The 15,293-nt window shown below is 41.6% G+C and overlaps 1 protein-coding gene across 1 annotated transcript; it reads left to right on the top strand.

Moving 5' to 3' along the window:
- The first annotated feature begins 11 nt into the window (after window positions 1-11).
- Window positions 12-4,015, top strand: GCC1 (GRIP and coiled-coil domain containing 1). The gene is made up of 2 exons (XM_027840127.1): window positions 12-1,101; window positions 2,478-4,015. The coding sequence occupies exons 1-2, from the start codon at window positions 64-66 to the stop codon at window positions 3,768-3,770; spliced, it is 2,331 nt and encodes a 776-aa protein (XP_027695928.1). The 5' UTR covers window positions 12-63; the 3' UTR covers window positions 3,771-4,015.
- The last annotated feature ends 11,278 nt before the right edge of the window (window positions 4,016-15,293 follow it).

Raw genomic sequence — 15,293 nt, 5'->3', positions numbered from 1 at the left:
CCCCCCCCAGCCCCTCCCCACTCCCGGCTCCGTGAGCGGTGACGTCACGGAGCAGCCCCTGCCATGGAGAAGTTTGGCATGAACTTCGGCGGGGGGCCTAGCAAGAAGGACCTGCTGGAGACCATAGAGACACAGAAGAAACAGCTGCTCCAGTACCAGGTCCGCCTTAAGGACGTCGTTCGGGCCTATAAGAGCTTGCTGAAGGAGAAAGAGGCCCTGGAGGCCAGCCTCAAGGTGCTCTCCGCGTCCCATGAGGCTGATGATGCCGGCCTCACTTCTGTCCAGTCCCCAGGCCTTCCCTTGGCCGACGCTGTTGATGACCGGTGCTCCACTCATAGTGAGGACAGCACTGGCACTACTACCAGCCTGGACACAACAGCCAGTCTGACCAGCACCAAGGGTGATCTCGGGGTGGAAGAGGAAAGGCTGGCCACTGGTCCGCCACCTCCAAAGTGTGAGGAAGCCAGTGGGTCGGAGAGTGGCATTAGTTCCAGTAGTGGGGATGTGCCAACCAGTAGTGGGGGGGAGATTGACAAACGGTTGCACCAACTGAAGACTCAGTTGGCCACTCTGACCAGCTCTTTGGCCACAGTGACTCAAGAGAAGTCCCGCATGGAAGCCTCATACCAGGCTGATAAAAAGAAGATGAAGCAAGATTTGGAGGATGCTAGCAGAAAGGCTGAGGGAGAAAGGAGCCGGCTGGAGGGGGAGCTAAAGGGGCTGCAGGAACAGATGGCAGAGACTAAAGCCAGGTTGATCACACAGCAGCATGACAGAGCCCAGGAGCAGAGTGATCATGCTTTGATGCTGAGGGAGCTGCAGAAATTACTGCAAGGAGAGAGAACCTTAAGGCAGGATATTGAGTTGCAGCTAGAGGAGACCCGGGAAGCCCTGGCTGGACAGGCCTATTCAGCTGACCAGGTGGAAGGGTTTGAGTTACAGATCAAACAGTTGACCCATGAAGTGGAGGACCTGAAGCTTGAGCTGCAGGCTCTTCGAGAGGAGAAGAGTCATCCAGACCCTCGGCTGGAAGAACTTCAGGAAGAAGCTGCCCACCTTAAGAGCCATTTCCAGACCCAGTTGCAGCAGGAAATGAGGAAGGTAATTCACCTTTTCTGATCCAGATCCATAGGTACTTAATGTGAGACTAAGGATATTAGACTTTTTCTTCTTTTTGAACAGTCTACTGTAATTGAAAGAAGGTTTGTAATGAAAGTTCAAATCCTCACTGTGCCATATATCAGGTTTGTACCTTTAGGCAAGTTGTTTTATCTTTTAAGAACTCAGTATTTTCTTCTGCAAAATGAGAGGTTTGGACGAAATTTATCTTCAAGGTCTCTTCATGCTTTCACTTCCTGTATTTTCGTGGTACTTACCCAAAATCTCTCATGGACAAATCCACTGGAAAATCCTGGCCTAATTGATGTTTACAAAAATTACAAAGCATACTTCTAAGAGGATGTGTTGTTTGTGGGTGCTGTCTGGAATGAAGTTGAAGTGCTTCCAGATTCTGGGCATTGGTTTCTTAACAGCTGTGTTCAGGAAAACAGTGAAGTACTGTATTCTGTGTGTGTGGTTGATATTTTTTTCAGAAAGAGTCAGTTTCCTTCAATTGTTGTCAATTAGGATTTGTTTTGGAGATGAATGTGCTATCCCAGAATACTCTTGGATTTTATGAGGGCCCCTGTTCAATTCTGAACTTTCTAGGCAAGGGTAGCATGCAGTAGCATGCAGTTTCTGGGGATAAACAATGGATTAAGGGTGATAGACATAATATGCTAAATGTGTGACAAAAATGTAGGAACTAAAAGAATAGCACTATGCTCATGAACACTTAACAAACATTACATGCCTATCACGAGCTAAGGCACTGTGCCAGACAATGGGATTATAAAGGGGAAAAAAAAACATTCCACGCCTCAAGGAACTTATATTCTACTGGGAAGGAGGTGGCAGGAAGAAATAGTACATGTACACAGATAAGTATAAAATACAAGATAGTGTTTGAGAAGGGCAAAGGAGAGATCTAGATAAAGTGTTATAGGAAAATTTGAGGAGGGAGAGAAAATTTCAAACTGGGTGGATCAGAGAAGGATTCATGGAGAAAGATTCACTTTGAGTTTCTTCAGCTGAAGATGGTGCTCCTCAGGGAGTAATTGTAGTGCATGTGTTTTGACTTGATCTAGTAATGGTATTGGCGCCCATGTGATTTTTGTCAAGTCACATCAAATGAGCCTAATGTTATTTGGTGAGATAAATTCTGAGTCTTCAAGGGGTAAGGGCACGGTTGTAGGATGGGAATGGATAATCGTAAGTTTTATTGGCACTTGAATCAGTGAAAAAGTTCTCTAAAGTTCTTCCCATTCCTGCCAGCACATCCTATTCAAATGCCCCCTCTCTTCTCTGCCTTTCCTAGGTTCAGTGACAAGCTGTGCACTCTCTCCTAATTCACCTTTGTTCATTGCCTTGGTTTTTAGACTGCTTTGGCCGAGGAGCAGCTCCGTCAGCATTCTCAGATGGAGGAACAGAGGGTGGCTGCCCTAGAGAACCAAGTCTCAGAAGTGTCTGAGCTGCTGGGCACCTATGAGAAAGCCAAGCAAAAGGACCAGCTGGCCATTCAGAAGCTGAAGGATCGCCTTCTGCAGCTGGATATGGAGAATAAGACACTTGCTCTTGCAGCCTCTAGTCGTTCTCCCCTGGACAGCCACAACGAGGAGACCAGCCTGGATGTCAATGTCCTGAAGGATAAGATGGAGAGACTGAGGAAGCTGTTGCAGATTGCAGCCAGGAAGAGCCAGGTATCTCTGAATATGGAAAAACTGTGTGAAATAGAGATGCTGACAAACCCAGATGCTGCTGATGGGGAAAAGGCTACTGCACTCTACTACCAGCAAGAGCTCAAGCAGCTGAAAGAGGAGTTTGAAAGGTACAAAATGAGGGCCCAGGTTGTCCTCAAGAGCAAGACAAGCAAGGATGGCAACCTAGCCAAGCAACTGGAGGAAAGCCAGGAGCAGCTTGCAGAGCTGAAGGAGAAGTACATTTCCCTTCGGCTGTCTTGTGAAGAACTAGAACGGCAACACCGACAAGAGGCAGAGAGCTGGAAGCAGGAGCTGGCTCAGCTGCAGCAGGTCCATCGGCAGGAGCTGGAGAGAAGCCAGCTTGACTTCCGGGACCGGACACTGAAGCTTGAAGAAGAGTTGCACAAACAGAGGGACCGTGCTCTAGCGGTACTTGCCGAGAAGGACTTGGAACTGGAGCAGCTCCGATCTGTGGCTTTGTGCTCTGGGCTGCAGGGACATAAGGCCTCCTTGAGCCAGGGGAGTAACCAAGGTCTAAGTGACTCGTCTCCAGACAGTTTGACCCAAGCCCTGCACCTGGCTGCATCAAATGAACCCACTTTCTTCTTGTATGCTGAACAGCTAGCTCGAAAGGAGGTTGAGATAACATCTTTGAGGAAACAAAAGCATAAACTTGAGACGGAGGTACACCAACTTCAGGACAGGCTAATTGTGGAGGGTGAACAGCACCGAGAACAAGTCTGTGCTTTGCAGAGCCACATTGAAAAAAGTATCAGGGACCAAAGCAGGGAGGGGGCCAATCTGGAGTACTTAAAAAATATCATCTACCGCTTCTTAACCCTGTCTGACTCTTTGGGCCGCCAGCAGACACTTACAGCCATATTGACTATCTTGCATTTCAGTCCAGAGGAGAAAGAAGTGATTATGAAACTCCCAAATAGTAGTAGCTGGTGGCCTTCTGGCAAGAGATAAAACTTTTGGTCCTTTCCTTTTTTATCCTGGGGTCTGTTCCTGATACTGTAACCTCTTCTCTTACAAGTATCATTTCTGTCTTTCCCATACTGGGCTGGGATGGTGTCTGCCAGATGCTTCTGGGCCCTGGCAGTGCTTATGCTATTACTGTAATAGCAATCTCTGCTCAGGGGTTTGAGACTGAATGCCAAAGGTTAGAAAATATTGAAACTTTCTAAAATAAAATATTTTGTTATCCTTTGCAAGTTCCCAGAGACAATTTTGTTTCTGAGTAGATAATAAATTAATTCCATTGGAAAGGTAATCCAGTACCACTGGGGCTTTTAATATGATGAAAATAATAATGTGATTAATATGTATTATTATGATTAATTATTAATTATTTAATATGATTAATAAAACAGTGATTTGTTCCTTCATTTCCAGAGGCAGGTGGGATTTTGGCCCAATCCCTTGGGGCATGGGACAAATCTGGAGTAGGGATGGTGTTCACAGGATTTCTTCAGTAGATGCATATTGTGCTTATATGGTCCAAGAGTCTTGTGAACTTAGGATTTTTGGACCTTTCCAAGAGTTTACATAGGCACTCACAGGTTTTAAAAAGCAGATGTTAAGGGGAGGGAGAAGGTGCAATGACTGTAGCACACAGGATTAAAAGTATGTTCTTTTAAGCTGAAAGGCGAATATTTAAATCTTTGTTCATCCAAAATGAATGATTCACATAGCCAGTTAAATCCCTTGTATGGAGAATTAGCTTTAATAAATTATAAAAAAAAAAAAACCCCCACTAACCCAACAGTAATTCAGAAGATCCAATAAAGATGCCTTTCTGGGGTCACAGTCAAGCATTCTTGGTGAAAAGTGATTTGGATACTTTGAAATTCTTGGGAAATCCAGGGATCCAAAGGAAAAAGAGAATGAGAGACATTTCACAGGTATGACAATGTACCCAAAAGAAAAGTGGAGAGAACTGCCAGCAAGAACATTAACTGGTCTCAGCCCACTTTTACTCTCCTCAGAATCTAACTTCTGGCCTGATAGTCTAGCTTTCTAGTCAAGAGCTCGACTAGTCTTTAAAAAAAATTATTGTTACCTTGATTTTATATTACCTACATTTTCTACTTTATCCCTTGCTCTTCCTTTCAGGGAGCCATCTCTTATAACAATGTGAAAAGGAAGAAATAAAAAATAATTTAGCCAAACTAACCAACTCATCAACCAAGTCCAAAATAGGATCATAGATTTAAAGCTGGAAATAACTGTATAGGTCCTTGGGTTCAACCTACTAATTTTACAGATGAGGCTGAGAGAGATTAAGTGGCTTGTGTATGGTCATATAGCTAGTGTCAGGCAGGATTTGAACCCAGGTCTTCCTGACTTCGACTCTAGAACTCTGTTTATTACACTGGGCTGCCTTTAAACGTATACGGAGTTTCATGCCCATTGCTCCCTACCTCTACAAAGAAGGGAGGAAGGTGCATTCTCATACCACATACATAATTTCACAGCAGTTAATTTCATTTGTTGTAGTGCTGTTCTATTTGTTGTAATTTGGTATATTTTCTTAGTTCTGCTTATTTTGCATCAGTTCATATGTTTTCCCATGCTTCTCTATATTGTTCACATTCATCATTCCTTATAGCCAGTAATATTCCATTACATCCATGTAACACAACTTGTGTATATGTTTTCCAATGGATGGGCATCTACTTTTCTTTCCAGTTCTTTGCTACTATAAAGGGTGATGTTAAAGCTATATTTTCATGTATTTAGGGTACTTTTAACGATCACCTTGTATAAATGCATAGCAGTGGGGCCTCTAGGTCAAAGGGTATGGATATTTTGGTCACTTTTTAAACATAATTCTAAATTGTTTTCCAAAAGTTCAGACCAATTTACAATTCCACCAATAGGATACCACCTTCTCCTCTGACATCACCTTAAGGCAGAGAAAACCTAAGAGTCTGCTGATGTAACATTTTGATTTAATTCTTATCTATTAAAGGAAACACATTTTCTGTGTATCCTTTACTGGTATTCTTTGAGGGGTTTTGGGGTTGAATATTTTATTTTACTCTCATTACTCTTAGTCTTTTCATCACTGTTTAGTCTGATTGTATATGTCATACCTCTTTACTACTCATTTCCTACTCTTCCTCTCAGCTCATATTATGAAAGGATCATAAAATGACGAGCCTGTTGAATTTCTCTCTTGTTGATAGGATTTGTTGATTAAATTCTTTATGCCAGGGAGTTGGAACGGACCTTAGAGGCTATGGAGTCCAACTTTCGAAGAGGACCATAGCCTCTAAGGTCCCTTCATTTATTAAATGAGGAAATAGAGGTACAGAGAGGAAGAGTGACTTACTCAGAGTCCCACGGCTAGTAAATGTCTGAGGGATCCCTTAAGGCTTTCTAATTCAAAGTCATACAAAGTCTTGATCCACCATTCCAGTGGTGACAGACAAGAAGCAGTGGATCTTTGTAGGTTGCATATTGACTTAGAGAACCATCCATTAACAATATGTTGTATTGTATTTTTATTTATTTTGTTAGACATTTCCCACTCACATTTTAACCTGGTTTGGGCTGATCTTGGGTGTTTGCAGGGCTGTATAAGCCTCAGGCAGTGAGTTTGACACCTCTGTACCATGCTAACTTTTAGCTAAACTTTCCCCAAAGTAATCAGTTTATATTTTAATTCCACGTTCTCAATATTTACCCCAATTTTCAAGAAGAAACTTGGGTATATGAACTCTTGTACTGCTTGTTACGACACACTATTTTCCAAGCTTAAAGGATCCAGAACTAATAATAAACATAGGTGGCCATGAGGAGTTCAGGATGAGCCCAGATGACACCAGGGGTCTCAGACCTAAAATAACAATAATCAGCCTATAGAAGACCTGAAACCCTGCACTTGCCCTAGAACAGGGTTTCTTTCCTTTTTTTTTTTTGTGCCATAGATCCCTTTGTCAGGCTGGTAAAGTCTATGGACCCCCTTTCAAAATGCTTTTAAATACATAAAATGAAATAACTAGCATTACAAAGAAAAGCAGTTATATAGAAATACGGTTATCAAAATAGAAAAAAAAAAAGTACACAGACCCCAAGTTCAGAACTCTCCTGCCCTAGATTTTCTGTTTGGGAGTACCGGGAGTCTGCACCCACTAGACTAGGCCTCTCTCAGACTTAGCCCTATCTTGTCCAACATCACTGTGGCTGAAATCAGAATAGGCTTTGGGGGTGGGTTGTGGAGTGAATGGTTATTTGTCTTGCTACGGTATCTTCAGGTTTTTAAAGAAAACTGCCTCCCAGTTGAGCAATCACTTTATATAGTATCCTATTTCAGTACTGGGAGGTGTTAGCTATTGGTTGCAAGGCTTTGGCAGGCCGCCTTGCAAGTAATTCCTCTCGTTCCCTCTCACCTCTTTCTATCCTTGTGGGGAGACCAGGAAGAGAAGAAAAGCAGTGTTTTCCTAGTTGGGAAGCATGTTTCATAAGCTGCAGGGGACCCCTGTAGCAGAGGACTGGAATCCCAGCTGAAAAAATGTTACACTTTAACTTCACTTGAGCAGTGGTTCCTCATAAAGTTTCATAGTCCTAGCTCTTTGGAAATTTGAGATTTGGAAAGCAATAAAAGGAAAGCTGTTTGGTCATATTCCCCCTCCCTCCCACCTTTTATTGGGTACCATGAAGCTGCTCTCTAATTGTATTAAAGCCATAATTCTGCTGACCTCCTGGCCCAAGAGGATCTATGTTTCAGATGAGGCTTAGAAGGGCAGGCCATGAAGCCTGATGCGTTGAGAAGTAGAATTAAATAGCCAAGTCGAGGGGAGGGCTGCTAGTATTGACACATTACCCATTTCCCTTTCTGAGTTAGCTAAATTTCCAGGTTAGTTACTATAAGAATTTCCACAGCTTCCTCTCTCATTAAGATGGCACACTTCACAAGGAGGGTTTGTCCTCTTGCTTGGGAAAGCAATGGAGTTAAAATTTCTCTATGTAAATGTGATTTTCTTTCTTTTTTCCATTCTTCTTACAGGGCTTAATTTGGGCATTTGTAAAGTAGAGTTTGTCCGCTCCCTAGGAAAAGAAAGCCTTTCCACTCAGGTACTGTGGGAAGTGAGATACTCAGAATCCTGCAGTAGTTATTTCTTTCATTTCCTCAAACTCCCTTGTGGGGATCTCAAATGCTGTTACTTTGTCACTAATTGGACTCCCTAAGCACCTGTCTGTCATGTCCTCCTGGTATAGAGAAATTTTTTTTTTTTTACCTCACAGCAGAGATTTGTGGCTCTGAGAGCTATGATTAAAAGGTCCATGGGATCATAGGACCTTAGATCTACTTCTAGAAAAGACCTGAGGCCAAGTTCTTAGTGGGAGGACCAGGCCTCTTCTCTTCTCTGCTCCTGAAAAGTTGTTCATTCCAATGCTGAGTGGGGACTTGGAATACACTACCTTGAGGGGTGACCACAAAAAATGATATGTTTGGAACAGTTATGATGTGCTATAATAAAAACATAGCAAAAACTATAGCTTTGGGTACATTTTTGCTGTTCTAGCACAGTAGTTAGCCAGACACTGCTTGGCTGAGGCCACTGGAGTTGGTAACTTTTGTCAATTTCTGTCCTTTACCTCCCCTTGCAGTTTGCCCTGGCTTTATTGCTCTGAGGTTGCCTGTCTCTTCAATAGGGAAACTAGACTCCCCAGGACTTCAATTCCACCCCCACCCCCACTTATATTCCCAAGGAACAATTCTGGTTTTGGGTTTGGTCTAAGGGTTCTTCCCAGCAAGAGGGGTGGAGGGAAGTAAAAAGTGCCCGAAGTACAAACGTGAATCAAGTGTGGGATAGATAATTTTATTCCCACATAGAAAAGGGGAATACTAAACAATAAGGACTCATAAAATGATTAGAACAGAACCTAGTAACTTATTACTACTAGTATAGTTGAGAGGCTAATATTGGAGCCTTACTGAGACATTCCCAAACAGTTTGTGAGAGATACTAATTAGCCATTTTACACTTCACCTCTCCTGAGCCCAGTCTGATTAACACCAAATGAGCTCCTTTACCTTTTAGCCTGCCTGCTTCTGCTGCTGTTGCAACTTTTTTGGTATTGTTGCCCTACTGCTTGGGTACTCAAGGAGAGGAAGATGCCATATGTCTTTTAATATTTCACCGGGCCTGGTATCCCCTCAAAATAAGCAGGTTTGCCCAGGAGGCCCAGGAGCTTGTGGCCAGGTGGTTGGGATTAGAGAGAGTTATCCTTACACTTCAAGGCTGTCAAGAAGAGGTTGGAGGGGCAGAAGGTCTCATTCTGCTACATCCACAGATATCAGGTTCAACTGCCAATTGAAAGACTTTTTGTCACCACACAGTATGAACCCCTGAGTTATTGTGGCCAACAGGAAGCAATATATGCCTTTTCAGAAGTTGAGGTTGATGGGAAGGGTCCCTCCATCATTGATGCCTCGAAGTAGGCATCCTCCAAGGTTCCATGGGCTTGACTCAATCAGGGAGGAGGGAAAAAGTGACTGGACACCGGAGGCTATTAAACCTGAGCAATGAAATTCTTATCTTTAAAAGTGGGAGGAAAAAAAAACCCTAGTTAACATTAAAAATAGTAATAGTTCTTATAATCTGATCTTTCAAAAAGTTTAATTAGTCAAACTTGGAGAAAATTAAATTTCCCATGGACTTAGTGAGTGTGCCTATAACTCTCATAATTATTGAACTGAGCTCTAGAATTATAGGTTCAAGTTAGATCAGATAGCCTCTGAAAGCCCTTCCAATTCTGAGATTCCAGAATTTACAAGGGAGATTTGGAGAGTGGACGGCGCCTTACACATAGGCATAATAGAAAGTAGCTTGTGATTAGTCTTATACAAGTGGTGTAAAGTGCTTTGGAAGTTCCAAGGAAGGAGAGAGCCATATACAGTGTTAGTACTAGAGGGGTCCCAGGAACTCATGCCCATTACAAATGGGGACATTAAGGTGCAGAGAAGCCAAATGAATTGTTAAGTTCACACAGCTAATTGGTGGAAAAGTTGAGATCAAAAGCCAAGTCTCCTGTCTCCTAGTAAAGGATTATTTCATAATCGACATTTATTGAGCCCTTCTATTCAAAGCACTGTGCCTAGAGATGGGAAATAAGATGCATTAAACAAATTTTGTCCTTTCAGATCAAATATAAAATCTGTTTGGCTTTTAAAACCTATACTCCATCCCCTTTATATCTTTCCAGTCTTATATTTTACACCTCCATCCCCATGTGTTCTATCCAGTGACACTGGCCTCCTTGCTATTACTTAAGCAAAGTACTCTACCTCCAAACACTGGGAATTATTATTATTATTATTATTTTGCTTTTTGGTGAGGCAGTCGGGGTTAAGTAACTTGCCCAGAGTCCCACAGTTAGTGTCAAGTGTCTGAGGCCAGATTTGAACTCAGGTCCTCCTGACTTCAAGGCTGGAGCTCTATTCGCTGTGCCCCTAGGAATTTTCATTGGCTGTCCCTGATGTCTGAAACCCTCTTTCTCCTCATCTCTGCCTCCTGTTTCTCTGACTTCCTTCAAGTCCTATCTTTTATAGGAGGCTTTTCTCAATCCCCCTTAATTCTTTTTTTCTTTCTTTTTTTTGGGGGGGGGGTGAGGCAATTGGGATTAAGTGACTTGCCCAGAGTCACACAGCTAGTAAGTGTTAGGTGTCTGAGATCAGAAATCCCCCTTAATTCTAATACCTTCCCTCTGATGATTATTTCCACTTTATTCTGTATGTAGCTTGTTTGTACATACTTGTTTTCATGTTGTCTCACCTGTTAGACCGTTAGCTCCTTGAAAGCAGGAACTGTCTTTTAATTGTCTTTGTATCTGCAGTAGTTAGCACAGTGCCTGGCACATGGTTGGTAATTAATAAATGTTTATTGACTGTTACAAATAAGTATAATTAAGCAAAATATACTTCTAAAAGGACCCCTTGTTCTGCACTTTGAGTCTTTCACCTATCAGGAGATTGGTAGCATTTTTCATCATTAGTTCTCTAGAATTGTGGTTGATCATTATACTGATCACAATTCTCAAGTCTTTCAAAGTTATTCGTCTTAACGATATTGTTCTCATTGTATAAATTGTTCTCCTGGTTCAGTTCACTTAACTACATTAGTTCATGTAAGTTTTCCCAGTTTTCCTCTGAGACCATCTCTATCATTTTTTTTCAGCACAATAATATTCCTTTACAATTGTTCAGCAGTTCCCCAATTGATGAAGACCCCCTCTGATTCCCATTTTGTCACCTCAAAAAGAGCTAAAAATTTTTTGTAATCTTTTGCTAGAGTATGTTTTGCTTGGGACTAATTCCTCTCTTAATCTACCCTCTGTATGATTACTCCTCTTCCTTCTTTCTCCCTTTTGTCTCCTATTTCTCTGTTGAGTGAAATGTATTTCTGTACCCAATTCTGTGTGTGTTTTCTCTCCTTTGACCAGTTCAGATCAAAGTGAGGTTTTGTGTCAGCCACTTCCCTGCTTTCTCCTTGTTATTATGTACTTCCACTTGTGCACTTGATTATGTGAGAAAATTTTCTCTAACCTTCCTTTCAATCTCTACCACCTCACCCTACCTTCACCCCAGGATATCCATCTTTCTTTCAATTTCTGTTCTTCTTTAAATATCTTAAGACATAAGAGAACAACTTCTAGGTCTTTTGTCATAAACTCCCTCTATGACCCCTGATGATGATAGGGCTCAGAAGGAACACATATGATATCTCTCCATGTTAGAATGTAAGCAGTTTATCCAATAGTCCCTTATGATTGTCATTGGTATTTACCTTTTTGTGTTTCTCTTAACTCCTTTATTTGAGCTTTAGAGTTTCCATGCAGCTTTAGTTATTTCATCAGGAATGTTTGAAAATCTTCTATTTCATTAAAAATCCACTTCCCCCACTGTAGGATCATACTCAGTTTTGCTAGATAAATCGTTCTTTGCTGTAAGACTATATTCTATGCCTTCTGGAATACCAAGCTCTGCTTCTCTATAGTGGTGGCTGCTAAATCTTATGTGATCCTGACTGTGGCTCCTTGGTACTTGAGTTCTTTCTGTTTGTTTGTGGTTCTGTTTGTTTATTTTTCCTTTGACCTGGAGGCTCTGAGTTTTTGTTATAATGTTCCTGGTGTAGTGATTTAAATTTAACAAGAAGGTACACTGAAACAATTCTTCATGCAAGATAATATTTGTTAACAGGGGCATGCTACCTGTCTATAAATGGGTCAATGGATTGTCTCCATTTATGCCAAAGACTCTGGGTAGACAGCTCCCCTTTTATAAGTTATAAGGAGTACAGAGCAAAGAATAGAACAGGGCAGATGACATCATGTGATTGGGGGCAACATGATTGGTTGCAGAGCTGAGGCACAGGGAACAGCATGATTGTTTGGAAGTTTGGTAATGGGGGCTAGCAACAGCACCCCCTGCATCTCATGAGACTAAGGAGTACTCATTATTTGAATGCAGCTGTAAGGTTTAGAGATAATGGACCAGACCTCTTGGACAGCAAACAGACATCTTTGAAGGATAGCTTGGTGGTGGAAAGATATTAGGCCCAACTCCCTTTGTATTCACACCATCCCCAAGGTCAATTAAATTCCTTGAGGCAAGAGTAGATTAATGATTCGCAGAGGAACTGGATTTTTAAATTAACCCATTACAGGCCAGCTAAATCTGTGAACCGAGTTCAGAGACAAAGAGCCATGACTTAAGCACTTACCAGACAAAAGCGGTTACAGGACAAAATCAATTAATTATAAATGGGATCAATAAGAAAATAATGCAGAATTGATCTTAATTTTTTCACTCATTTTGGATTTCTTTCAGGAGATGACTAGTGGATTCTTTCTGTTTCCACTTTGCCCTCTAGTTCTAAGAGGTCTGGTCAGTTTTAAGATTTCTTGAAAAATGTTGTTTAGGTTCTTTTTTTGTCTTGGTCAAGGTTTTCAAGAAAATTTTCTCTAACCTTCCTTTCAACCTCTACCACTTCACCCTACCTTTGCCCCAGGATAGCCATCTCCCTTTCAATATCTGTTCTTCTTTTAAGATCATCAAAATGTAAGAGAACCCCTTCCAGGTCCTTTGTCTAATTAGGTTCCCTATATGACCCCTGCTAATGATAGGGCTCAGAAGGGACACATATGTCATCTCTCCATATTAGAATGTAAGCAGTTTATCCATTAGTCCCTGATGGTAGTTCATTGGTATTTAGATGATTAGATTTTTCTCCTCAATCTGTCTTCCAGATCAGTTATTTTTGCTATAAAATGCCTTACATTTTCTTTTCTTTCTTTTTTTAGTTTTTTGACTTTGTTTTTAATATTTCTTGTCTAATTGAGTCATTGACTTCTATTTGGTCTGTTCTAATTTTTAAAGAGTTTGTTGTTTGGGCAAGGTTTTGTACCTCTTGTGCCAAGCTGTTGGTTCCCTTTCCTTTTCTTTTTTTCCAATAGATTTCATTTCTTTTTCAATTTTTTCCCCCTAGTGCTCTCATTTAATTTATAAAAAAAATTTTAAACTCTTTTTAATAACTCTTACCATCTCGTCCCAGAATTTCAATTTAATTTGTGCCTAAGCTGTCTTTTTCTTTGAGGTTTTGCTTATAAATGTTCTGGAGTTATTTTCTTCTCCTGGGTTTGTGTCTTGAACATTCCTGTCACTATCATAGTTTTTTGTGGTGGGATTCTTTTTTCATTTGCTCATTTTCCAGTGTACTTCTTGACTTTGGACTTGATGTTAGGGTGAGGTTCTTTTGCTCCTCTGGAGGAAGGTCTGGACTGATCCTGCTGCTGCTTTCTTGGGGGTATTACATATTGTATTATTCCAGGCTCTCAGGAACAGCGCAGAATGGGGATCTGCAAGCTATCAGAGCTCCCAGAGTAGTCTAATGCCCGGCAAGGTCTGATCACTTCCCTCCCTCCCACCCTGCACCCCTTCCCAGTCTGAGCTGACCTGGGTTTGGGTCTGATCAACAGGAGACTGCTGCCGGCCTCAGCCACTGTCAGCCAACTGGGGAGTTCTGCTGGTTCAGCGTGACAGAACTACAAACTTCCCTTTGGCCTAGAATTCCTGTCCTGGTTAATCCTCTGCAGGGTCAGACTGGGCTAGAAGTTGGAACTGAGATCCTGCTCTGTTCCCGGTTTGAGCCACAGTCAACTCTCATGAGTTTAACTGTCATATTTGTGCAGATGATTCACACACACACAGAGACATAAAATCACATATCCCTCTGACGTGTGCATTCATGTACACATAAATATATACATATACGCGTATATATGTATACAGATACACATTTACGTATGTATGTATACAGCTCCTGTCTCTTACTTGAGATTCCGACCTGCATCACCACTTGCCAATTGGGCAGACTGAATGTTCTGGAGATATTTCAAACTTAAAATATCCCAAACTGAACTCATTATCTTCTCCCTCCTTCCCTGCTTTCAGATCTCCCTATTTCTTTCAAAAGCACCACCATCCTTCCCATCTCTCAGGTTTATAACCTTGGCATTATCTTGGACTCTTCACTTTCCCTCAGCCCACATTTCTAGTCAGTTGCCAAATCTTGCCATTTCTACTTCCCCAGAATCTCTCACATCTGACCACTCATACGACTACCACCTTAGTTCAGGCCCTTATCATCTCATGCCTAGGTTATTGCAACAGCTTTCTAAGTGGTTGCTCTCCCTTAAGTCTCTCCCCACTCCAGTCCTTTTTACACATTGCTGCCAATGTAATTTTCTTTAAGTGCACACCTGTCTAACTCCCTTTCTCAGTCAACTCCAGAGACTTCCCATTACACCCTGCAATCCAGCCAAACTGGCCTTCTCTCTGTTCCTCACATATTAGCCTACATCTTCTGTCTCTGTGCCTTGGCCTTGGCTGTCCACATTCCTGAAATGCATTCTCCCCTTACTTCTGCCTCCTCAATAGCTTGCATTTATAGACCCCTTCAAGGTTTGCAAAGGACTTTCCATATATTTATTTCATTTGATCCTCGCAACAACCTGTAAAGTAGGCATTATTATTACCCCCATTTTGCAGATAAGCAAACAGAGGCAGACAGAAGATTGGTGACTTGCCCAGGATCACATAGCTAGAAAGTGTCGGAGGCAGTATTAGAACTCAGGTCTTCCTGACTGAGTCCAGCATTCTATCCACTGCTTCACCTAGCTGCCCTTTGTTGCTTTAAGATGTAATTCAAGGACAATATTAAAAATATATTTCCTAATCCCTCCAACTTTTAGTGCCTTTCCTCCCAAACTACCTTATATTTAACAACTTTGTACATGTTTGTATTTATTCAGTTTCTATTTAGGCTGTTTATATTTATATATGTACTTGTCTTCTTCATTAGAATGTAAATTCCTTGGGGGTAGGAATTATTTCATTCTTTGCATCACCAGAGCTTGGCACACAGTAGGTTCTTAATAAATGTTTATTGTTTGATTCAACCATATTTGTAAACATATACT

The sequence above is a fragment of the Vombatus ursinus genome, unplaced genomic scaffold (assembly GCF_900497805.2).
Source record: "Vombatus ursinus unplaced genomic scaffold, bare-nosed wombat genome assembly UNPS02014839.1, whole genome shotgun sequence".
In the NCBI taxonomy this organism is placed as follows: Eukaryota; Metazoa; Chordata; class Mammalia; order Diprotodontia; family Vombatidae; genus Vombatus; species Vombatus ursinus.
This window is presented reverse-complemented; position numbering and strand designations above follow the sequence as displayed.

What these genes read in the sequence shown, in the direction of transcription:
- GCC1 (XM_027840127.1), top strand. Translation starts at nt 64, where the DNA reads ATGGAGAAGTTTGGCATGAACTTCGGCGGGGGGCCTAGCAAGAAGGAC. An exon ending in TGCAGCAGGAAATGAGGAAG is followed by an intron (nt 1,102 to 2,477) that starts GTAATTCACCTT and finishes CTTGGTTTTTAG; the next exon opens with ACTGCTTTGGCCGAGGAGCA.